This window comes from Pistacia vera, unplaced genomic scaffold (assembly GCF_008641045.1).
Source record: "Pistacia vera cultivar Batoury unplaced genomic scaffold, PisVer_v2 Contig347, whole genome shotgun sequence".
In the NCBI taxonomy this organism is placed as follows: domain Eukaryota; kingdom Viridiplantae; phylum Streptophyta; class Magnoliopsida; order Sapindales; family Anacardiaceae; genus Pistacia; species Pistacia vera.
The window spans coordinates 1,095,815-1,122,773 of NW_022196165.1; the positions used below are offsets into that span (position 1 = coordinate 1,095,815).

Here is a 26,959-nt window from a genome sequence, read left to right on the forward strand (position 1 = left end):
ATCGATTCGAAATTTTTTCACTAAAGGATAATAAGTTCTGAACCCATAAAAAAACAAACACTCTTGGAGAGCTTTTACATGTAAATGAGAATTTATAGACCAGTTCACAGGAGAGAAATATTGGGTTGTGCTACTTTACTCAAAATTTCAAACTAATTCATAACTAAATTGCTAAGTAGACATTGACACACTATATACTTGTGCTTATCAGTCAGTTGACTGATAAGCACAAATATATGTCCCCAACGTAAACAAATGTCATCGAAGTAGTACTCAACATACATGGATGCACATGACCACGGAAACTCTCCGGAATAGTGCAAACAATCAACATACTTAATTTTATGCAACTGCAAGTAATCTCTAGATAATTTAACAATATGTCCATTTTTCAAACATAAATACATAGATAGTGATTCTCTCTTGCGGATATCCTAATTTTTTTAAACTCCGATTACAATAGCTACTATCAGCTAATTGGTAAAAAAAATTAGGATGTCCGCATCCGAGAATTTTCAAATACTAAGATTCATTCATTCAAACACTAACAAAAGAAAAAAGTTAAAAGAAAGCCACAATGTTAATCAATCCAAACAGAAAACTTTTCATTCAGAGAGAGACTCTGAAGAGATCAAACCGCCATACTTTTGCTAGTTCTGCCACGACCAAAGGCTGAGAAAGAGCTGCTCCGATGAATCTGCAGGTTGCTCAATCTGACCATCAAAGTAATAGGGATCACATGAAGCTTTTGATTGTTGCAGCTTCTCATCAATCACTTCCAGTAGCATGTTTTGTGTAAAATAAAGCTCATACACATTGTCTAGCTGCAGGAGTTGATCGGATTGCAGCGGTTCTTCGCCACCGAAACCAAATTGTTCTTGCGTCTCCATTGAACTTATGGCTTCAAAACAAGGCTCACACACATTTTCAAGCTGCAATGGTTGCGGTTGCTGATGTTGATCACCGACAAATTCTGACTGCAGGCTCATTATTGAACTACTAGCTTCAAAATCTTTATTTGATGCAACTCCTTTTCTGCTATTCTCCAGCTCTTCTTGCGCACTTGGTTTCCCCTTATATTTGATTTTACAAAGTCTCCACTCCTGCAAATCATCAAACATGAAACTACTACTTATTTCATTACTGGAAAAACACTCTCCACCGACGAAAACCGGACACCTGGACTGGGGGTCGGTGCCGCTACAATACACCGACGCCAAGGTGGCGGTGGCGTATAAATTCAATACTCCTATGCCGCCGGCCTCATTGGGTCGGAGAAATACCAATATTTCTCCTTAGGCCGGTTTCTCGGCGATTTTTTTTCTACACATTAAAAGGCATACCAAATCTCTCAAAATGAGCTTAAAAAGTAGAGTTTCTGAAATATAACGGTTATCATGAGTAACTTATTTTTTGTGCAATGAGCTTCTCTACAACAAGATCAACGCATTGATAAGTGTAACACGTTTTCCCTCAAAATCCATATTTTGATTTATGATTAAAGGAAAGTGGGTGGCAAGTGCACTAGTATAAATGTTACTGTCAATTCTTCCCCAACATTTAAAATTTTCAGGGGAATCTACTCATTAGCATAATTAATTTATAGAAGAAAGAATAGGAAAAATGAAAAAGCAAAGAATGAAATGAAACATACAGTTGTGTTGGATTCTAGATTATATTCGTGCATAATCCAATTAGTCTTGATGGCTGTGTTGCGCTTCTTGTCATTACCAGTGAACCTGTGAAACGTCAATGGCCTCTTGTATCCCACCACTCGTTCGTTCGCATAAATTGTCTTAACATGCCCGGTAGCTCTCCACCATCCTCGACCTAAGACTTCTCGAGAATCATTCTCCTTTATACAATAGCAATATCTCTCGTTGTTAGGCACAGCCATATTATAGTCCCCTGTCAACACAAAAAAAAAACGCTAAAATAAGCTCGTATCAAAGTGATGTTTAAAAAAACTTAAACAAAAATTCAATCATCTAACGAAAGTAATCCAAATGCTCATTCATGACAGTATAAGTTAAAATTAACATGCAATAAGCATCAATTGCTTTAAGGAAGAATCTAAGAATCCAAAAAACAAAAATAAATAAGTAAACCAGATATGAAGAGAGAAGAAGGGAAATTAATTAAAGAAGCAAGAAATTAGAGCTTAATTGACGAACATTCAAGATCTTGAGGATCAAACTCATAGACGTTTCTTTCAACAATGAAGTGGCCATGGAGAGGCATTTCTTGGCCATAAACTTTCCTTTCAAGAATTTGGATGAGTTCTTCATCGGTGGGATTGAACCTGAACCCAGTTGGCATCATCTTCATTAATTCCTCTGAAAATTAAGCTGATTTTTTCACTCTAATTCATAAGAAAAATGAGCCCCAAGAATTACCCTTTTAACAATGGAGAGATTTAGGGCTGACTAGGACAATAAACTAGAGGAAGGCAGTTTGTGTCCACATTTACAAAAGTCAACAAAATGATGATGATTATGTCGTGTTACTTTTGATCATGTTAGAGATTTGTGGTAACTTTTGCATTTAAAAGGTGCATTAAAATAATTATAATTTAACTTTCTTGTCAGGTTATGATAGCACTACCACAACTATGTGAGCATTTAAAAGGTGCCAATAATGTTTAACTTGATATAAATCTTGTCAAAACTTTATCCCTAATTTATTAATTAATTATATTTGATCAAATCATCTTCATTATTGTGTTAGAGATAGGATTTATGAATTATTGGAGAGACTTAAAATATTACTACCTAAGTTTCTTTGTTAATTATTATTATTATTTTTTAATAATTTATAAATTTGTCCCACTTGTTTTAGAAGTGTGAGTTTGAAGCTGAAGCTCACGCCGAACCCTATCATCGTTAGGAGACCATTAAATGTCGTCATATATAGATACTCATAAGGAGGGTTCGAACCTTATACCTTGTGGGAGCAAACTACATACTAGACTTGACGGTTAACTATTATATTATACTTTAATAATTTTGTGGATAATTGGAAAATTTATTAATTAAAAACATTCAATGTAACTATTGCGGTTAACATAATGACTATACCTCTTAAATAAAAAAGAAAAATTATTAAAAATTTCACATATACTAATAATTTGATCTCCACCCTAAACATATAGGTTAATACTTAGTTGGTGTAGAGATAGTATTTATTATTTAAGCTATACGCAATTAGGGTAAGACAATCTAAAAAATGCGGAGACGGGTAGAATGTATAGGTTATCACATCGTATCAAAGTCATATCATTGTATGAAAATTTTCTTGTTAGAGTCTAGATAATCAATTATCACTAGTCATGAAATACATATCACCGAAAGTTACATATAACTCACACACCATGTTAAGTTACTGTGTGTGCAATCCTGCGCCGCCTCAAACTGTTCACTAGCTTGAGTTCTAGAGGAAGTTAGAATATTTATTATTATCCTATAAAATGTTATATAATCAACATAAAATCTGCATATATATGATAAATTATATTGTTAACACATACTGATCATTTGATATCATTGTAATACTTATAGTATGTAAAATACAATTATCAAGTTTAATATGTATCTCAATATTGTTTTATACACCATTTCGTTTTATAACCTAAAAGAGTGTATTTGGTTGTTGAATGTTAAATCTCACTCCTCGTGACCCAAATCAATCACTTGATATCCAATAATTAAGAGGTAAGGACACTTCCAAGTTCCAAAATAGTATCTAGAGACTCCGACATATGTATAAACCTAACCCACAAAGGGAAGTTAATCTTATAAATGTTTAACTCAATTATTTTTCCATCTGTATTTTACAAAATGCCTTCTTTGTTTTTTTATGAATAATTCTAAATCTACAAATTTCTTATACAATTTTTTTCATATAAACTACAAAGTGAATGGATAGATTTGTATACAAAATCAACTCAATAAATTTTAAATAACATAGTAAATAATGTGATAATGAAAGAGTTGTGTCACATTCGTTTCTATACTTGATTTGTATATATACTGTAGTACTACTCTTTCTATTTATATATTTATTTATATTAAATTATAGATAATAAAATTATAATGAAGATTAAAAAAGTTACGTGAATTACTGTAATTCTACATTAACCTGTATTAGTATAATGATATAATTGTCATAAATTCTTCAGATTTTCTTCCAACTTTCTTAACTTTTGTTTTTTTCTTAACTAAAGTTGGAAGAAATCAAGAAAATAATTCTAGAAGATGGAGTAAAATCACAAGTAGTGGAGGTCATAGGTAGATAGAGCTAAAGGTCAATGATAAAGTTGGAAAAAACAAAATAGAATTTTCATTAAGAATTTTCAGCTGTGATTAATCTTCGGCCGCCCAGATTATTTTCTTGCATAGACAAAATCATTAATAGGTGTAAATACAAGAAAAATATATACTTGTCTGTATGGCTGAAAATTCCAGCTGCCATGTATGCCTCTGAAGTCAAAAAGATAAAGAACCCTGTTAATTTCTTTCCTTTTCTCTCACGCATAGAGAAACATTCTTAGCACCACAGAAAAAAGAAATGGTCTAAGATTTTTTTTGAATCATAATCCTTGTATTGAGAAAGAAGTCACACTTTTACCTTGTAGTCTGGGGTGGATCGAGCACGATGGGCATACTGATTGTCAAGTCCCACAAATATTTTCAATAATAATAATAATTGCTTGATCCTACCCTAAAAGACACTTAACCCCAACCACAATGGCAATTTCTTGGCTCTGCCCTAAAAGGACACCATAAGCTGAGAAGTCTAAAGCTTTTCATCGCTGTTGCATGCACATGTTGACATATGCCCATGCACATGCAACTGAGTTATATGAAGTAAAAAAAATAATGATCAAGCTTTTGAATCAATTAGATCATCGAATAAAAAAGATTAAAGAATTGGAAAAGGGAACATATATAATTTGTCATACTTTTGGAAACTTGAAATTGATCGATACTCGAAACCTAAAGTCAATACAAGACTTCATCATCTGTACTCTTTATTCTAGAACACCATTAAAGTAGACAAAATAACCCACCCATGCATTTATCTTATTATATAACTCTAAAAATTATAAATAATTTAAAGATCATGATGGTTTGAAAGAGAATAATTTCAGTGGAGGTCCCATTTATTTTTTCTCTAAATAATTTATCATATACTTTTAAGAAATATTGTCATAATTCCCTCCTTTAAAATTATTTATTCCTTCTTTGATATATAATATGAGATATGATCCTCCCCGATCTAATCTTTTTATCTCTTAATTTAATTTATTATTTTTTCTTTTATTACATTTTTTATACGTACTTTTTTTTTTAATTTCTTAGTTCTTCCCTCCATTAATTGTTTGATATTAATTTATCAGATTCTATTTGGAATCGTCTCAATAAGACACAATCTTGATTGATCCATACTGAGAAAAAAGAAAATAAAAGATATTATTCAAAAGAAAATAAACTTATTTGTTACACATGAAACTTGGATATTTTTTAATTTTTAATTTTTCTTATTTGATTGAATGTTGGAATTCAAACTTTTTACTTTTGGCTCTGATATTAAATTAAGTTATTATTTAATCCAAAAACTTAAGTTAATATGTGAGGTGAGAGCTCATCATTAATTTTATAGTCCAATAGGGTCCTACACATGAAACTTGGATTATTTTTATTTTTTCTTTTATCAAGTTGAATATAAGGATGTATGGTAACTTAACATGATATTAGAACCAAAAGTCTAAAGTTTAAATCCTCGCAACTCAACTAGATAAAAGTAAATATAAAATATCTAAGTTGCTATGAGAAGGTTTATTGTACTAATATAATATTCGAGTATTCACATGCTATCTTCAGTTTTTAGGTGGGATGGCAAGTTAACAGCTATGACTATAATTTTTTCCTTAGTTTAGTTGATCATGACTATTAAAATTTATTGAACAAATATTAATTGTGAGGATAAAATTAACGGAACAACCTTGACAAATTTGCTCGATTTAAATAGAACAAAAGGTAATATTGGATCCATGAGAACCGAACACATAAATCATTAAAGAGAAATGAGAGTACTTATTTTTTATACCGATTTAATAACTTTTATTAAATTTCATTGGATTAATATTTACAAAAAAATATATATATATTCTAATAATAACTTGACTTTTGAAAAAACAAAAAAAATAAAAATAAAAAAATCATCAACTAATTTAGTTATAATTTGACATCTAAGTGGATGTGTATAGAAAAATAAAATTATACTATAACAGTATATTTATTAATTAAAATAAAAAATATAAATCAAGATACAAATATTCATGGTTTATGTATACTTCTCTCTATTTTATTAAATTAAATCTTTCTTAATTTTAACGCGGCATAGACACGTTATATGAATTTGACTAAAGCTCATGAAAGGAGTCAAAACGAATCTAATTATGTAAAAATTAGTTGACCCCTTAATTAATTGACTTTAATTTTCCAATGAAAGATTCTATAACCAAATTTTGTGAAATCCAATGGTTGAAAGTTGGGACCATCCTAATCATTCTATATGTTTTGAATATCAAATAAAAATTAATGTCTGTTCAAACAAGTAACCTTTTTCAATAATCTAGAATGGTGTTTGAAAAATATATTAAGATAATATGAAATAGTCATATAATGATTTGAATTTAAGAATTTACAGAATAAAAGAAGGATTTGAAAACAAAAGAAAAAGTGGTATAGAATTATAACAAAAAGGTTTATAAAATTAAATCATTTATTAGAATTATGGAATATTTTCTAGAAAACTATAAAAATATTGAATATTATAAGATAAAGTATAAATTTAATTATAATTATAAAAATTTAAGTGTTTTTTCCTAAAAATGTGACATGGGTTGTAGTCAGGGGGAGCCATCTCCTGGCTCCGCCCCTGTTTGCAACTATAACAATGGTAACTTACATAAGGTGTTACTTCTAAATCTGGGGTAGTTATGTGTTCCGTCGATGAGTCAATTCTTAATTTCAATCTCGTTTTAAACATATTTTTATGTGATTTAAGCTGAGTAAAGACGAGGGATCCCCACATGATAATGATGGATGCTTCCAACTTCTTAATTAACAGTTTTCAAGATAAAACCATCACTGATCAATTATACCAATAAAGGAAAAGACGTTAAGTATCATAATGGATGCTTCTGACTTCTTAATTAACAATATTCAAGATAAAACCATCACCGATAAATTATACCAATAAAGTAAAAGACGTTAAGAATAATATATGAAGTAGGTCGGTGAGCACCTAATTTTAGCTCCTTTGAATAAGATAGTGTAAAATATTTATTTTTGTCAAACTTATGAATTGTGTGTACATAACAGTTATGTGTGTACACTAGTTGTCAATCCTTTTATTTAGCTTGTCTCATCTGTTGTGTGTGTGCACATTAATTCTTAGTGCACACAGTTTACCAGACATGTGTCTTGGTTTGTTTCGTCTCGAATGTGTGCGCACAATTATCTGTGCTTACACTCTCGCTTCAAACTCTTTGCAACCCGACATGAGTTGCATGTCTGATAAAGAGAAAAAGATTTTATTTATCTTTGTCTCTTAATATTTAGGACCTTTTTACATGTATCATTTTTTTTCTTAAGTGGTCCTAGAGAATAAAGTTATCTTCCCAATTTCTTTTGTGGTCCAAACCAAAAGAATGAATACTTTCCTTATATGGACAAACATGAGTCAGCTCCTTGTTGGTTGACGTGGCATTGTTTTGTTGAGAAAGAAAACTTTTATTATATACTACTCTTTCTTGCGTAAATGTATCTAACCTTTTGATCTCTTATTTCATTTTTACTCTGAATTTCTTAGAGTATTCTTTCTCTTAAGGTTCAAGGTTCATTTTCCATTTTGTGCGAAAACCTCACCATATCAAACAAAGACTTGATGGCTCTTGGAATGTGATTCCTTTGCTGATGCTAGTGTGTGGCGTCGGTACTTGAACCTTGGTGGTTTACAAGATGTTTTTAGGTGTGTTCCCGACGAGAGGAAGCTCCAAGGAGTTGTTACATGTTTAAGGACTCAGAGTATAGTGCTAAGTGTAAAGTTGAACAAGGAGTTCTTTTTTACTGTAATTTAGATCAGCTTTGAACTATATCTTGTAATGTTTTTTAACTTAGTGGATTGCTTCAATCTGGACAATGTCTCATACATGTAGGCTAAAAGTGGATTTAGCCGAACCATATATATGGTTGTGTTCTTTACTTTCTGCACTTGTGTTTGATGTGGCTAAAACCTGGAAATGTCTTAATCTACTTGGTAAATATTCCGCTTCACTTTAAAATGGGTAATCCAAAACCAAAGTGGTTTAACCTATCTCCAACAAGTGGTATTGGAGTGAGTTCTGATAAGTTACTTCAGTAGATCCTTACCCATTTTACTCGTTTTTGTTTGCATCTGAGTGATCTGGCTAGTGGACGAAATATATTCTATATTGCGTTTTTACTTCAAATCTAATGTTTGTCTGTGTGTGCATTTTCATCTATGTGTTAGCATCGGTCTACTTGCTTTTCGTCATGAGTTTCTTCACTGAAGGTGGATCTACTCATAGACCTCCTCTATTAGAAAGTCCTAACTATTACACATAGAGACCTAGGATGCATGCCTTCCTTAAGTCTATAGATGAAAGAGTCTAGTCCACAGTTGTAATGGTTGGACAGCCCCGGTTATTGTTGAAAATGAAGTGTCTAGACCAGAACCTGTTGATAGTTAGACTGCTGATGAAATAACTTTGGCAAATTATAACTCTAAAGCACTTCATGCTCTTTTTAATGTTGTTAATGTGAACCAAATGAAAGTCATAGCTAATTGTGAGCTTGCTAAAGATGCTTGGGATAGACTCCAAGTCAAGAATAAGGGAACTAGTACTATGAAAGGAAATAGGCTTAGAAGACTTGTCACTGATTTTGAAAATTTGAACATGGAAGAAGATGAGACTATAATTGATTTTTATGGTAGAATGTGTGATATTTCTAATGAATGCTTTGCTTTGGGAAGAACATATACTAATGCTGAACTTGTCAAGAAAGTGCTTTGCTCTTTGCCCTGGAGATTTATGTCAAAGTTTACCACCATTGAAGAATGTCGAGATTTGGATGCCATGGACATCAATGAACTCTTTCCAAACCTACGAGCTAAATCTGCAACGATGGGAAAAATAGAAATCGATGAAAGGTTTGGCTCTCAAACATGAGGTTGATTCTGATTTTGATGATTGTGATTTAAGCTCTTTGGATGATGAAAATTGTGCTTTACTTACAAAGAATTTTTCAAAGTTTTTAAAGAAAAACATGAAAAAAGCCTCATAATAGTGGTTATGGCCGAAAACCTTTTGTGAAAAAGCCTTATGACCATCAAAACCTTTACAAAGAAATTTTCAAAAGATAAAGAAAGAAAAATAAAGGTATCAAGTGTTTTGAATACGAGGGTTTCGGGCACATACAATCTGAGTGTGCTAATGCACTAAAAAAGAAGAAAGGTAAAGCCATGGCTGCCACTTTGAGTGAGAGTAAGCATGATGAGAGTGATGATGATGATTCGGGTGATGATGAGAATGTTTTAGCCTTCACTGTGAATCAAAAAGATGGTAAGAGTGAAGTTTCAGATGACACTGAAGACATCTATGCTGAGCAACAAGAAGCATATGATAAGATGTATGACCAATGGCTAAAGGCTGTGAAAAAGTTGCAATCTCTTGGTATTGAGAATGCTTCCTTATTGAAACAAAAGAAAGTCTTGTCCGAAAAAATTGTTGCTTTTACTGCTGAACTAACTAAGGCTAAGGCCATCATTGATAAGTTGAATGCAGGTTTTCTTAAAGCTTTATGAAGTGCTTAGTCAAGGAAAATCCTTCGGAGATCGGTGTGGTTTGGGCTTCAGTCTTGGTGCTAGCACATCAAAAGCTAGTGCTAGCATGTTTGTGAAAGCCACCGAAACCCCTGCTGAAGGAACTGCTATGAGGCATGTTACAAAGGTATCAAAATTCATTCCTATATGCCATTTTTGTAATAGGAAAGGTCACATCAGACCCAAATACTTTAGATTCATTGCTTATTTGAAGAAAGTTTTTAAAAACCATAGTTTTGTTGCTAGTATAAATCATAATGCTAACAATGGTCTTTCTTCCAAGAAAGTTTGGAAACCTAAAGCTGATATGAGCTGTTTTGTGTCTCATACTTCTTTGCTTACATTTCAAACTGATCTTTGGTATCTAGACAGTGGTTGTTCAAGGCATATGAAAGGTAATAAATCTCTCTTGACTGAACTTGAATCAGTTAATAGTGGACATGTCACTTATGGAGATGAGAAGAAAGGCAAAATTCTTGGCAACAGATCAATTGTGCTTCCTGATTTTCCAGTTTTGAAAGATGTTTTACTTGTTGATGGTTTGAAAGCTAATTTGATTAGTATTAGTCAAATTTGTGACAAAGATTTTGTGGTTCAATTCTCAAAGAACAAGTGTCAAATCTTGAATGGTAAAGGTGTTTCTCTCCTTGAGGGAAAAATGTCAAATGACAATTGTTACTTACTTTCTAACTGTGTGTCATGCTTTAGTTCAAAAAAAAATCCCACTAACTTGTGGCATAAGAAGCTTGGTCACATGAACTTCAAGGACTTGGTAAGACTCTCAAAGAAGGAAGTAGTTAAAGGACTACCAAAATTTGAACTTCCAAAAGGTAATGTGTGTGGTCCATGTCAACATGGTAAACAAACCAGGATTTCTTATAAAACTTTGTCAGATCTCAATACCTCATATCTTTTGGAATTGCTCCATATGGATCTAATGGGTTCTATGCAAACCGTGAGTTTGGGAGGTAAAAGGTATGTGTTTGTTTGTGTTGATGATTTTTCAAGGTATGCTTGGGTTGATTTTTTGCGTGAGAAATCTAATTCTTTCAATGCATTTCAGAAATTGGCTAAAAGGTTGCTTGTTGAGAAGATAGAAAGATTGTAAGAATTAGGAGTGACCATGGAAAGGAATTTGAGAATGCTGATTTTGCTAATTTTTGTGAATTGCAAGGTATATTTCATGAATTTTCAGCACCAAAAACACCTTAACAAAATGGTGTTATGGAAAGGAAAAACAAAGTGCTTCAAGAGATGGCTAAGGTAATGCTCAATGCCAAAAAATTCCCTACAAGACTTTGGGCAAAAGCTATTAATACAGCATGTCATATTTCCAACAGAGTTTACCTTAGAAAATGTACTATTCAAACTCCTTATGAGCTGTGGAAAGGTAAGAAACCTGATCTCTCATATTTTTATGTGTTTGGATGCAAATGTTACATCTTGAATGATAGAGAGAATCTAGGTAAGTTTGATTCTAGAAGTGATGAAGGAATTTTTATTGGATATTCTTCTAATAGCAGTGCATTTAGGATCTATAACATGCGTTCTGAAAAAGTCTTAGAATCCATTAATGTTGTGTTTAGTGATGCAGAAGATTTTTTAGAATATTCCCAAGAATGTGAAATTTAAGACATATATGTTCCTCGTGTGCCCACACAATATGGTGTGAACACTACTGAATCTCCTGAACCTAAACCTTCGGCAAAGGTGCTATCACCTACCACTGGTGCTACAGCAACAGAATCTGCTCCATGCAAAGAATCATTTGTTGATTCATTATTCCAAAATGAGGGGATAGAGCTGGTTGTTGATCTTTCTGATGAAAACCTTCAAAGGAGAAATCAAAGAAAAAAAGATCCACCAACATGGGTTCAAAAAGTTCATCCACCTTCAACCGTGATTGGAGATCCAAATGAGGTAATGGTTACAAGAAGGAGAAGACGAAATGAAATTAACTATTTGTGTTAAGTTTCTCTTGCAGAACTTAAGAATGTCAAACAAGTGTTGGAAGATGAAAATTGGATTGTGGCGATGCAAGAAGAACTGGAACAATTCGAAAGAAATGATGTGTGGACGCTTGTACCAAAACTAGAGGGAATCAACATAATAGGTACCAAATGGATTTTCAAAAATAAAACTGATGAGTTTGGTAATGTTGTCAAGAACAAAGCTGTGCTTATAGCTCAAGGATATACACAAGTTGAAGGAATTGACTTTGATGAAACCTTCGCCCCTGTTGCTTGACTTGAATCAATCCAGTTGCTGTTGTCTGTTGCTTGCTGCCTTAAGATCAAATTTTTTGAAATAGATGTCAAAAGTGCCTTCTTGAATGGAATGCTCATTGAAGAAGTATATGTTGAAAAACCGATTGGCTTTCAAGATCCCCACAAACCTGATCATGTATTCAGATTGAATAAAGCTCTCTATGGTTTGAAACATGCCCCATGGGCTTAGTATGAAAGGTTGACAACTTTCTTTCTTAAGCATAACTATGAACGAGGTAATGCTAACAAAACCCTTTTCATTAAGCGTGCTAACAATGAGATCATATGTGCACAAATTTACGTTGATGATATTGTGTTTGGTTCTACATCTCATTCACATGCCCTTGAAGTCATTAGTCTAATAAAAAGTAAGTTTGAGATGAGTATGGTAGGGGAATTGAATATGTTTCTTGGCCTTCAAATTAAACAAATGAACAATGGCATGTTTGTTTCCCAATCAAAGTATGCTAGAAACATATTGAAAAGATCTTGTCTTGAGAATGCAAAGCATGCTAGAACCCCTATGAGTGCTACCTTTAAGCTGTGTAAAGATGAACATGTTAAAAAGGTAGACAATAAGATGAACCGAAGAATGATTGGAAGTCTTCTTTACTTAACTACAAGCCGGCCTGATTTGTTTTAGTGTTAGTATTTGTGCTAGGTTTCAAGGTAATCCATCTGAGTTGCACTTGAATGTAGTGAAAAGAATCATAAAATATGTTTCAAGTGCATGTGAATTTGGCCTTTGGTACTCATTTGATTCTAACAGTTGTTTGGTTGGCTATAGTGATGCGGATTAGGCAAGAAGTTTGGATGATAGGAATAGTACTTCGGTGGATGTTTCTATCTTGGAAACAATCTTGTCACAGGGTACAGCAAGAAGCAAAACATAATCTCCTTATCCACTGTAGAGGCTGAGTACATTGCCGTAGGGAGTTGTTGCACTCAAATTTTATGGTTAAAGCAAATATTGTATGATTATGGTATTTGTGAGTATCAGAAGAATTTTCTTCATATTAATTGTGAACAAAATACAACAATATATACACATTCAACAGTCCATATAATGAATCAAAATAATCTAAACTAGGAAAGGGTTGATCTAATTTCCTATTCTAAAGATCATATTCCTAAAACATTTGATTTGTACAACTCAACACTCCCCCTCAAGTTGGGGCATATAAATTATATGCACCAAGCTTGTTACAAATAAAGTCAATATGAGGACCCCTAAGTGATTTAGTGACGATATTTGTTAGCTCACCACTTGAGCTGACATGACTAGTGGTGATACAACTAGATAAGATTTTCTCTCTAATAAAATGACAGTCAATTTCTATATGCTTAGTCCTCTCGTGAAACACTGGGTTGGAGGCAATATGGAGAGCAGCTTGATTATCACATAGTAACTTCATCTTTACTACTTCTGTAAACTTCAATTCTTGGATTAGCTGCTTCAACCAAATGAGCTCAGAAGTTGCTAGAGCCATTGCACGGTATTCTACTTCTGCACTCGATCTGGCAATGACAACTTGCTTCTTACTTTTTCAAGATACTAGGTTTCCTCCCATAAGAATACAAAAACCTGAAGTGGAACGTCTATCAAATGCAGAACCTGTCCAGTCAGCATCAGCATATCCGACAATCTATGTATGGCCCCTGTTTCCATATAATAGTCATTTGTCTAGTGTGCCCTTGATAAATCTTAAAATCTGAATAACTATCCCAATGACTGTCACAAGGAGACTGTTGAAACTGACTAACAACATTGACGGAGAAGGAAATATCAGGTTGTGTAATAATGAGATAGTTAAGTTTACCAACTAGTCTTCGGTATTTCCCAGCATCTGCAAGAGGCTTCCCCTGTCCATGTGAGAGCTTTGAATTAGGATCCATAAGAGAGTCTATTGGTCTATAGTCTGACATCCATGTTTCTTCCAAAATATCCAGTGCATATTTCCTTTGAGAAATAACAATACCTAAGCTAGATTGAGTCACTTCGATACCAAGGAAGGATCTAAGTAATCCCAAATCTTTGGTCTAAAAGTGGTGGAACAAGTGTGTCTTCAACTGTTTAATGCCATCCTGATCACTTCCCATAATAACAATATCATCAACATAGACAACCAGATATATGCATTGCCCTGATGAGTTATGTTTATAGAAAATAGAGTGATCAGACTCACACCGAATCATCCCAAACTCTTGAATGACATTACTGAATCATCCAAACTAGGCACAAGAGGACTATTTTAAACCATACAGAGAGCGACGAAGTTTAATACCAAGGCAGACTCCCCTTGAGCAACAAAGTCGGGCAATTGCTCCATATAGATTTCTTCCTGAAGCTCACCATGAAGAAGGGCATTCTTAATGTATAATTGTTACAGAGTCCAATGGCGGAGAGTAGCCATTGATAAAAACAAGCGGACAGAAGACATCTTAGCCATAGGAGAAAATGTCTCATAATAATCCAACCCATAAGTCTGAGTATAACCTTTTGCAACCAACCGTGCCTTTAGTCGATCAACCTATCCATCTGGGCCAACCTTGACAGTATAAATCCAACGACAATCAACAGGCGATTGGCCAGGAGGCAAAGGAACTAATTACCAAGTATTATTATGATGTAAAGTCGTCATCTTTTCAACCATAGCTTGACACCAGCCGGGATCAGTTAGTGCCTTACGAACATTAGAAGGACAGAGACAAAAGAAATAGTTGACACAAAAGCATACTATGATGGAGATAAGTGGTGATAACTAAGAAAATTATAGATCGGATGAGGGTTGCGAGTAGACTACATACCTTTACAAATTGCAATGGGAAATTGGTCTTCAGGAGGTAGGGCCGCAGCAAGAGAGGAATTTGACGCAAGAGGATCAGGAACAAAAGCCTTAGGAACATCATCAAGAACAGTGTCAGTAGTCGTACTCGGAACAATAGCATCACCTAGAGGAGGAGACTCGCCCATAGGGGTAGGACTTGGAGGAATAGTAATAGACTGCAAGATTATCAAAAATAGACTGCAAGATTATCAAAAATAGACTCAATGTAGGGTATAGGAAGGACAGTAGTGATAGAATCACTGTTTGATGTAGAAAAGAAAGGAGAAGACTAAAAAAATGTAACATTGATGGATAGAAAGTATTAATGAGTGGATGGAGAATAACACTTATAACCCTTTTGAAGTCTTGAATATCTTAGGAAAATACACTTGGTAGATTTGGCAGACAATTTGTTGGTACCTGGGGAAAGGATATGGACAAAACATGTGCAATCAAAGATACGTGAAAGAAGAGAGTGTAAAGGTTGATTAAGGAACAAAACAGAATTAGGGACCTGGTTTTGTAGGACAGAAGAAGGCATCCTATTAATCAAGAAACAGGTAGTTAACACAGCGTCTGCCCAGAACCGAAAAGGAACTTGATTGTGTAAAAGCAGGGTTTGGGCAGTTTCAATCAAATGTTTATTCTTACGCTCAGCAACTCCATTTTGCTGTAAAGTATAAACACAAGAGGATTGATGGAGAATTCCCTGAGATGACATGAATTTGGTAAAATGAGTAGAAAAATATTCACGAGCATTATCACTCTGAAACACACGAATAACAATATTAAATTGTGTTTTAATTTCAGAACAAAAGGATTCAAAGATAGAAAATAATTCGGAATGACTTTTCATTAAAAATAACCAAGTGCAACGAGAATAATCGTCAATAAACGTAACAAAATACTAAAACCCTAAAATGGACAAGACTCGACAAGGACCCCAGACATCGAAATGAACTAACTCAAAAGGGGACGTAGCATATTTATTAATACACTTTATAAATGTACTACGAGTATGTTTTCCAAGCTGACAAGACTCACAATTTAAAGATGATAAAGTAGATAGAACTAGAACCATCTTCTGAAGCTTTGCTAAACTAGGATTACTCAAACGATTATGAAGGAGAAGAAGAGACAGTGCAGGCAATGGGGGCATAAGGTAACTTCAGATTATAGAGGCCCTATGACTCATGTCCTACGCCAATCATTCATCCCATGCTGCAGTCCTGTATAACAATAGAGTCATTAGTAAAAGTGATAGAACAATTTAAAGAGCAAGTGAGTTTACTAACAGATAGAAGGTTAAAAGGGCAATGGGGAATATACAAGACAGAATCTAAAGTCACAGAGGAGAGTGGTTGTGCACGACCTACTGCTTTAACAACTGCTTTGGTCCCATTGGCTAAGGTAACATGAGATAAAGAGGTAGTATTAATAAGATGAGAAAGCAAACAGGGGTTACCAGAGATATGATCCGATGCACCAGAATCAAGAACCCAAGACTCTGAGGAGATGACTGAGTGAGGCAGGCAACTGATTTACCCGACTGAGCGATGGAAGCAACAAATGAAGAAGACTGCTTTTTTGCTTGGAACTTGAGATATTCATCATAATCAGCACCTGTAAGTACCAAGGATGGCAGACTTGGTTCTTTAAAAGATTCAGAATGATGATCAGGATAAGCGACATTGGAAACTCGAGGAGGACGCCCATGTAATTTGTAGCATTTCTCCTAGGTATGCCCTCATCTATGATAATAACTACACTTGGGTCGTCCTCCCCTGCCACTACGATCCCCCTTATTCTTCTTTAACAAAAGTTTGAGACTGAGAGGCCATGATAGAAAAATCAACTAGGGAAGATCCAACCACAACACCAGAGGAAGAGACTCGAAGTAATCGAGCAAAAACGTCATCAAGAGAAGGCACAATAGTACTTACCAGAATCTGATCTCGTACAGGAGTGAGAGTAGGACTGATAGCGACAAGAGTAAGAACCATAAAGAATTTGTCTCGTTGTGCCAGATCTTCTGCTTCAAACTTGCCAACGGGTAATAACAAATTAAATTCCGCCTTGAGAGAGGCCATCTTGCCAAGAAAGTCAGACATGCCCATATCTTGCTGTTTAAGATTAACCAAATTGGACACAATAAAATAGTCTCTGGATATCATTAGTATAAAGCAATTTGGTATGTCGCCATACATCAAAACATGTTCAATATGCTTTATAAGTAGAATGAAGGTAAGGGTCAATAGACTACCATAATAAACCACATACCAAAGCATATGTCTTGACCCAGGTAGTTTTATCATTCGTGAAATCTTCAGCCTTAGTGGTCAAGTGATCCTCCAGACCATGTCCCATATACCACAGTTCAACAGAGGCAGCCCATGAGGAATAATTGGAGCTGCCTATTAATATTTTAGTCACGATCGGAGGAAAAGACAAAAAAGAAACAGAACCTGATTTGGTGTTGGATCCTGCAGGGAGCATGATTGTTTTGTGGGATAGACAAAACTAATTTGATTATGGGCTGAGAAACAAAGCTGATTCTGGGCAAATCGAGAAAAAAAGGAATATTTTGACAGTAGTGGGCTATTTTCGACGTCGGTGATGACAATACAGGTCAGATGGTGGTGGATGTGCTCACCGGTGGTGTCTGAGTGCACAGGTGCTGGCGGTCAGACCTCACGCTCGCCGGAGAAGTAGATCAGAGAAGAAGTTATTGGAAAGAAGACCGACACATAGAGGCACGTACGAGGGTGACTGGCAATGAAAATTTTAGGTTTTGACGATGAGGAGAAGATAAACAGACTGGTGTGGTCAGAAGAGTGATTCAACACGAGAATGAGATGGACTGAACTTCACTGGAAAAAAAAAAGTTGTCAAAAAAAGAAAAATAAATTATAGGATTTTTTATTTCTTAGCTCTGATACAATGTGAGAATCAGAAGAATTTTCTTCATATTAATTATGAACAAAATACAACAATATATACACATTCAACAGTCCATATAAGGAAATGAAATAATCTAAACTAGGAAAGGGTTGATCTAATTTCCTATTCTAAAGATCATATTCCTAAAACATTTGATTTGTACAACTCAACATATTTGTACAACTCAACAGTATTGACCAAGATTGTGTGACCATATTTTATGATAACACGAGTGTCATTAACATCTCTAAGAATCCAATTCAGCATTCTAGGACTAAGCACATTGACATAAAACGTCATTTCATTAAAGAGTTAGTTGAGGAGAGCATCATTGCACTTGCTCATGTGAACATAAAATCTCAATTGGCTGATTTATTTACAAAAGCACTAGACTATGATACCTTTGTTTTCTTGAGGAAGTCCATTGGACTACTTCAACTTGAATAGTTTTTCATTTCAGTTAATGAATAAAACATGAACATGCTACTTTTTTTTTTTTCTTTTTTTTTTTTTGTCAAGACTCCTTGATCTATGCTAGCACTCTAATTGTCATTTATTTTCTCTTATCTGTGTGCTAACTCTAGTATGTTGTGTCCACTGAGACTCTCTCTATAACATGACCTTATTGCATCATGAGTTGATTATCCCTTCTTATCACCATTATGAAAGAGCTACCTCGCATGAAGTGTGAAAGTTGTTTTGAGTAATTTTCTGATTTGTAAAGAGCCATATATTTTGAAAAATCTACCATTAAAAGGATTACCTTCTTGCAAGTATGAAAGCTACACTTTGGTTACGTTTATGAGAGTTATTTGCCCTTTGGTCAAAATGAAAAGAAAAATCTTTATTTCCTATACTGAAAAAGAAAAATGCAAAATATAGTTAGGCATGAGGGAAGGGGCAGCTTCTCTTGCAAAATTTAAAATTGACCAATGTGTCATTTTACCCCCTTGAGGACATTATCACACACTAAGATAAGCTCTTGGAAATTTATCTCACTTGTGTGTAATTTAGAAAGTGTTGTTTTGATTGCACTATGTTGACAACTTCCGTATGAGTTTTTGTGCCTTTTAAGATTGAAAATTTGATCTCTTAGGTTGTTTCGCACAGATTGACTGTCTTGACCTTCAAATATTCATGTGAAGCATTTCATAATTCTAACTTTTATGCTCTTTAATTTTTTGCTCAATAAAGTTTAGTCTTTTAAAATTTCTAATGTTTTTTTGGGATGCTGTGAGCTCACACAATTGCATATGTACACTCATTTAGGATAAAGTCCTATTTTTGGTAAAACTCTTTTTCAAGATATCAGAATTGCAACTTGCCTTATTGTGCTACCCATTTTATTCCTTGCGTCAATCTTCATTTTTTTCTAAAACCCTAATAATGCCGACTATTTCCTCTGTTCCTTACGATTTTTCTTCTTTAAAAAATTTTTCATTTTTTTCTGCTCTCACATGGAATCAAGGAAGAAAGCAATGGAGGATCCTATAAGAAAAGATGAATCCTTGGGAAAGGGATTCCTGACTATGAAGAAAGCCAGATTGCGGGGTCAAATGCCGTCGAAAAACCCTTCTCCTCCAACAAATGATTCAGATTCTGAAGAGGGAAGTCAATGGAATGAATCAAATCACTCAACCTTCCCTGGTTCGTCCCCTGTTTCCAGTTACCATCAAACCTCGAAATGCTCACAAAGTGAGTCTGCCCCTGCATCAACGAAGAAGACGCCTGACAAATCCTCTTTGGCATTAGACAACTCCTCGGAAAACACGCTGATTGCTAGTTTGAAATCGTGCAAAGAAGGTTTATCAAAGGGCATGACTTCAAAGTCTCTAACTCCTGCAGAGTTGGCAAAAAAGAAAGGAAAAGTCGTCTTGGAGAAGCCTTTTTCTAGTAAAATCTCTCCTTTTGTTTTACCTGCTGCTGAGAATAGATTTAGGAGCCACATTGTCAAGAAGACAATTATGAGCGAAGCAAATGTTAGACTAGAAGACTTTGATGAATTCCATGCTTTGATGAAAGAAAGAAACTGGTTAGGAACTGTCTCTGGGTTGACTGCCCCTGTACAAACTCTTATCCAAGAGTTTTATGCAAATTTTGGGTTTGATAATGCTTCCTCAAAATCGAACAAAAATGATGATAGAGTTTACGTTAAAGGACATTAGGTCTTGTTTACAAAAACTGTAGTGAGGGGTGCTCTTGGTTTGAAGAAGAGCAAAAAGAATTTTGATTTGAAAAGCTTAGACTTAGACAAAATTGTCAAAGTCATCACTAGTGGATCAGTTGCTGTTTGGTCGAGAACTGGTGTTCTTCAGCCTGGTGTGCTCACACTGCTTTACAGATTACTCTTTAAAATCTCACTGACAAATTGGTCCCTTTCAATGCACAATTCGACTGTCATACTTGAACGAGCACAACTCCTCTATCGAATTGCTCAAAGGAAAAATATTCACTTGGCTAAGTTGATTTTCACCAGTATTAGAGTTGCAACGCAATCAACTTATTCTCTGCAGATTTTGTGCTTTCCTTCTTACTTTACAAAATCATTTCCACTTACAAGCCTAAGTCCTATGGAGTGGAACCTGTTTTTAAGATAAAGATTGTCACCAAGAAGTCTTTTAGACAAGATACAGGGCACTTGCCACCATCTTCCTCAATTGATCACTCTATGACTATCACTTGGTAGTCCAAGCTTTTTGTTGCCATGCAAGATCTAGAGACTTGAATAGAGTTTGTCCTTCAATATATGAAGGAAATTCACATTTCTCTCCACTCACCGATGGACAAAATGGAGGTTGATCTGAAAAAGAAGAAAAAGAAAAAAGACAAAACTATTCAGAATGAGGTACCTCCTACTCCTCAAGTTGATCTTGCTGATGATGCCAATGCTGCTTTTGAGACTCAAGTTGAAGAACAACAAGCTGTTGATGAGGAAGAAGAACAGGTCAGTGATGAAGAACAAGAAAAAGGTGCTGATGAAGATGAACAAGAACCTCCTAAAGGTCCAGCTGCTTAAAAAGATTCTCCTGTGCGCACTTATCCTGCTGTCTTTCCAGAAGTTCAAGTAGAGGACTCACATGTCACTATCACTACCCCTCTACAATGCAGAACCAAGAGAAAAGCTAGGCGCTCTTCTCTACCCTCCCAAAAGTTGTCAAGACTTATGAACAAAGAAGGGAAGTAAGAAGCAGGGGGGAGTAAAGTTTATAGTTTTATTTATGTTTTCGTGTTCTTGTTATGACTGTTGGATAAATTTTGAATCTTGTGTTATCTCTCCATGGGGGAGCTTGTTAAGGAGTTTGTTATTTTGTTTGCTACTTTTTAAAACTCCTTAGTTATCTTGCTTTGACGTTTTTATCAGTTTTATTTACTATCCATGTGTTTACATTTGTGTTGTTTTTGGTTATCTTGTTTTCATGTTTGTGTGTTCAAATCTACAAGTCTTAAATGGTTGATTTAGACAGGTTTGCACTTGATCTCTTTTATTATGTTCTTTGTTCATAAGTTTGACAAAGGGGGAGAATGTAGAATATTTATTTTCGTCAAACTTATGAATTGTGTGTGTGTGCACAAGTTGCCAATCCTTTTATTTGGCTTGTCTCATCTGTTATGTGTGTGCACATCAATTCTTAGTGCACACAGTTTGCCAGACATGTGTCTTGGCTTGTTTCATCTCGAGTGTGTGTGCACAATGGTATGTGCTTACACTCTCGCTTCAGACTCTTTCTAACCTGACACGAGTTGCATGTCTGATAAAGAGAAAAAGATTGTGTTTATCTTTGTCTCTTGATATTTAGGATCTTTTTACATGTGTCATTTTTTTCTTAAGTGGTCCTGGGGAATAAAGTTATCTTTCCCAATTTATTTTTTGGTCCAAACCAAAAGAAGGAATACTTTCCGTATTTGAACAAACATAGGTCAGCTCCTTGTTGGCTGACATGGCACTGTTTTGTTGAGCAAGAAAACTTTCATTATATAATACTCTTTCTTGCGTAAATGTATCTAACCTTTTGATCTCTTATTTCATTTTTACTCTGAATTTCTTAGAATATTCTTTTTCTTAAGGTTCAAGGTTCATTTTCCATTTTGTGCCAAAATCTCACCATATCAAACAAAGACTTGATGGCTCTGATGCCATGAAAGATTCAAAGAGAAAACGAAAAAGATTGGAGCAAATAAAGATTGGAGCAAATCTATGTAACAGTATTTTATTTCTATTTTGCTAACTGATACAAGAGGAAGACTGCTCTTTTTTATATGAAATGAGGGAGAGAGTCAAAACAACACCGTTAGAAGGACAAGTGGAATTTACAACTTTACCCATTTTGACTCTTTTTAGCTTTGGTCAACATTTCCCCTCAAATACAGCTGGGGTGTCAACCTTACTTCTAAGAGATTCTAACATTTCCCCTCAAATACATTGAAACAAGTAAAGGTAAGTAAAAGTAAAGTATATTGGTTGACTGTAGCAATTCTTCACTTCATCATTGGCAAAATATGCACCAGGCTATAGTTATGTTTTCACTACTTTAGTTTCTAACTCTGCATTACGCCTTCAGACTCAAAAATATATAATGTTCAGTTCAGACTTCATTCTAAAATTCTCAGACATCATTCTCAAATTTTATACAGCACCATCAACTTCACCATCAATTTCTTCCCACAACTTGAGAGCATATTTTCAGAGAAGATCCACATCAAACTAATTTCAGATTGCAAAATCATCATAAGTGAAACTCCACAGCAACATCAACTTCTTCCCAGAATTTTAGTTACATATTTTCACACAATCAACACAAAACATTCCTCCATACTTTTTACACAATCAACATAAAAACATTCTTCCCACAAGTTTTTCAAGCACAGAACGCAACTTCTTCCCACAATTTTAGTTGCATATTTTCACACAATCAACACAAAACATTCCTCCATACTTTCAAGCATAGAACACCATTTAACATTCTGTTTGCACAATCAGCACAGAGCACTGCTTTCACGATTTTTAGCACTATAGAATACCATATTTTAGCACTACAGAACACCATTTTTCAACATTACAGTACACCATTTTTCAGCACTACAGAACACCATATTTCAATACATTCAGCACAGAGATATTTAACATAGAGCACCACTCAGCAATTCAGATAAAAGGACACAAATTCACAGTAGAAGAAAAGAGTAGACTTGCAAATTCTTCAGCGAAAGGACTCTGCTCTATTTAAAGCATACTGGCAAAGTGTTCAGCAATATGGTTCAGTTCAAACTTTCCCAGAATAAATCTTCACCTCAACAACATTGAGGATTTGTTTCAGCTCCTGAAATTAAGCTATTGATAAAGACTTTGTTAATACATCAGCAATCTGCAATTTTGATGAAACATACTGCACTATGACTTTCTTGGCTAGAACTTGATCTCGGATGTAATGTGTGTCTATTTCAAGATGCTTAGTTCTAGCATGAAATACAGGATTAGCTTCCAAAGCTTGTGCACTAAGATTATCACACCAAATCACATAAGTGGCAGTTAATGTAATTCCTAGCTCAAAAAACAGGTTGTCTAACCAAGCTAATTCAGTTGTAGTCTGTGCAAGGGCTTTGTATTCACCTTTTGTTGAGGACAAGGCAACAACTTTCTACTTACGAGAACTCCATTGAATTAGGTTGGGTCCTAGGTAGATACAATACCCATTTGTAGACCTCCTGTCATCAAGATTACTTCCCCAATCTGCATCGGTATAGCACTCAACATAGAAGTAGCTACTGGTTTGAATTGTAATCCATGAAACTGAGTGCCTTTAAGATACCGTAATACCTTTTTGCAGGCCTACCATTGAAGCTCAGTTGGAGCTTGAAGGAATTGACTAAGCTTGTTAACTATGAAGCTTATATCTGGTCTTGTCAAAGTCAAGTATTGTAGAGCTCCAATGGTGCTCTATATAGACTAGGATCCTTGGACAACTCACTATTAGAGGAGCAAAGCTTAGTACCAGTAGCCATGGGAGTTGGACAAACATGAGCATCTTGCATTTTAGTTTTGGTCAATAAGTCACCAATGTACTTAGTTTGCTTCAAGTGTATACCTTATGCATTTCTAGTTGCTTCTAAACCGAGGAAGTAACTCACAAACCCAAGTGTTTTTAAAGAAAATTCACTGTTTATATCTGCTACAAGTTGTAAAATAGAGGCATTCTCGGATCCAGTAATAAGTATATCATCTACATAGATGAGGATGTAAAGAACTTGATTTGTTTCCTTAAGAATAAAGAGACTAGAATCTGAAGCTGAATTCTGGAATCCTCTACTCAACAAAGCTTGCTTGAGTTTGTCAAACTAGGCTCTCGGTGCTTGTTTAAGACCATACAAGGCTTTTTTTAGTTTACATACATGAGAAGAAAAATAAGGATGCTCAAACCCAGCAGGCTAACTCATGTAGACTGTTTCACTCAGAATGCCATTGAGAAAGGCATTGTTTACATCAACTTGTTGGATATCCCATCCTTTGGAAACGGCACGAGTAAAGATGATCCTAATAGTAGAAGGTTTGACCACTGGACTGAATGTTTCAAAATAGTCTAAACCAAGGGTTTGTTGAAAATGCTTTGCCACTAAATGGGCCTTATATTTGTGTAATGAACCATCAGCATGATACTTGGTTCAAAAAACCCACTTATTCCCAACAATATTCATGTCAAAGGTCCTAGGAACAAGAATCCATGTTTCATTTCTCATCAGGGCAGTGAACTCATCATGCATAGCCTCTCTCCAGTCTTTACAGGCAAGGGCTTCATTTATTGAGTTAGGTTCAGGTTGAACAGAAGAAGGTATGGAGGCTACCAGGACAGTTTTGTCTGGATCAGGAAGTTTGACTTTATTTTGATCAACAAGTTTAGCTCTAGTGATCATGGGATGAATATTGGCAGGTGAAGGATAGGTCGCTGGTGTACTTAATGTTATTGATGTTGTTGAAGAAGGATGTGATTGGGAAGTAGGAAACTAAGATGATGACAAATCAATTACAAGACTGCAGTCAGTGTTCTCACGAGGTAGAGGAAGTTGGGATTGAGTTGAAATGGTTAAAGGCATGGATTTGATGGGTGCAGATGGAAAACAAGTAAGATCCATGACTGGAGGATTAACTGGACAGTTTGAGGTACATAGAGGAGGCTGTGTAGGTTGTGTTTGAGACTTGTGAGCTGTTTGGGAGGTGGATAAAGATGGTGAAACAGAGGCAGAGGTAAGAGACTTGGAGGGTGTGAAAGGCTGAGAATTATGGTTAGAGTTAAAATTATGAAACAGATCAGGAGATCTACTGAAAACAATAGTAGTGGAGTAAGGAATTTGCTTACTGTAAACCCCACCTATGCATCCAAGGGTAAAATAGTCTTTTCCTTTTTATGTGTTAAGTTAACTACCATGCACATGCCTTAGGGGTAAAGTGGTAAAAGAATAATGATATTTTGTTGGCTTGACAAGATAAAGATGATGAAGGATTAAGGAGTAATTAATAGACAATTTTGTGGGCAAAAGGGAAATAATGTTATAGGACATTAAATGCAAAAGACAAATGTCAAATGAATAATTCTTTTGCAACAAAAAATAAAAAAAATATTAGGTGATAAGAGTCGGCCAACATGTCTTCTACCACTTTTCATTCTCTTCTTCAAGTTTTCTACAATCTTCCCTATTTTCTTCACTTCTCCATTAAAGTTTCAAGTCTCTTAGTTGCAAATCTCTCAAGTGTCTTATATTTCTCCCTTTATTAAGGATATTAGGAGGTAAAGTTCAGCTCCTTATCTTATATAAATATTGTGTATTTCAAGTTATTTAAGTTTCCTTATAATTTGTGTTAGGATAAGGGTCAATTGGAGATAAGGAGGAGGAAATTTGCAAAGGAGTGTGGTTTCTTGACATAAGGTAAGGGAAACCTCCCTTTAATAGGAAATAAAAAATCAGGTTTCTAGGTTCAGTATTAGGGAACCTTAATTCTTGTCACACCATAGCAATTGAGTTTGGTTTGATGCTATAATTGATGGATTTATATGTGAATTGTAAAAACAATGAAGTTTGATGACAATCAATGGAATTAGTTGTGACATGAGTTTTTAACATATTACAAGGGAGGTTATTATTGATCATTTAACATGTTTTCACAGGGGAGAATGGTTAGGAAAGGTTAGGGAGTAAGTGGAGGTAAATAGGTAAGGAAAAGCCCTAAAATAGGCATGTTACCATGGTTGCCCTGTCACAGCCGTGACCTTCTAAGTGATTTTTGGGCATCTTAACGATTGAACTGGGTTGAGACCTAAACATAAAAGTTGTAGCCCTGTCTCTAAGCTTTAAAACGAGACTAGGATCATATCAATCCGATGTGTGTAACTCAAGTTATGCCTTTTTGAATCTGACCTGTGCAGAATGATTGATTCCAAGTATGGAAATGATGCTTAAAGAGTTTTGAAGTATGTTTGAATGAGTGATCTTTATGATTATTTAGTGATTGTATGAGCATATATAGTTGATGTAATGAATGACCATGGAGGTTATGTGTAATATGTTATGTATTACCTAATTATGAGTTTGCGCAAAATACTTCCAAGGTACATAGACATGCATTTTTGTGAAGGAAAATGATTTGTAAATGTTATGGAAAACGTTGTCATGTTATGGGGAACCTGAGCTCACTCATGCACATGTCTAGACCGAAAGAAATGAACAATCCATAGCGTGCATGACCATGGGGACTATGTTATAAGTTAAGGTTAGCTCATTGGCCAAAGGTTCCGTAATCCATGCCTCACTTAGTTCGATCAGTAAACAGTAAAAGGTTTTCAAAGAAAAATGTATTTATACATGCATGACATTGATGTGCATTATTCATGAACATTAAAGGAAAGCATTGCATGAATTAGATTATGCCTTATGATATGACTTGAATATGCTATGTTATATTACTTTTATGTTATTAATGTTTGTTTCATGTACAAGTAAATAAGATGCTTCCTAAGTTTAAGA

The 26,959-nt window shown here is 34.8% G+C and overlaps 1 protein-coding gene across 1 annotated transcript; it reads right to left on the minus strand.

The window, feature by feature from the left end:
* Nucleotides 1-362: 362 nt before the first annotated feature.
* Nucleotides 363-2,422, minus strand: LOC116139134 (NAC domain-containing protein JA2L-like). Its single transcript, XM_031424803.1, has 3 exons — nucleotides 2,175-2,422; nucleotides 1,655-1,908; nucleotides 363-1,103 (listed from the first exon to the last, which is right to left on the minus strand). Exons 1-3 carry the CDS (start codon nucleotides 2,326-2,328, stop codon nucleotides 651-653), a joined length of 861 nt encoding a protein of 286 aa, XP_031280663.1. The 5' UTR covers nucleotides 2,329-2,422; the 3' UTR covers nucleotides 363-650.
* Nucleotides 2,423-26,959: the final 24,537 nt, after the last annotated feature.

What these genes read in the sequence shown, in the direction of transcription:
- LOC116139134 (XM_031424803.1), bottom strand. Translation starts at nt 2,328, where the DNA reads ATGAAGATGATGCCAACTGGGTTCAGGTTCAATCCCACCGATGAAGAA. An exon ending in TGATCCTCAAGATCTTGAAT is followed by an intron (nt 1,909 to 2,174) that starts GTTCGTCAATTA and finishes TTGTGTTGACAG; the next exon opens with GGGACTATAATATGGCTGTG. An exon ending in ATCTAGAATCCAACACAACT is followed by an intron (nt 1,104 to 1,654) that starts GTATGTTTCATT and finishes GATGATTTGCAG; the next exon opens with GAGTGGAGACTTTGTAAAAT.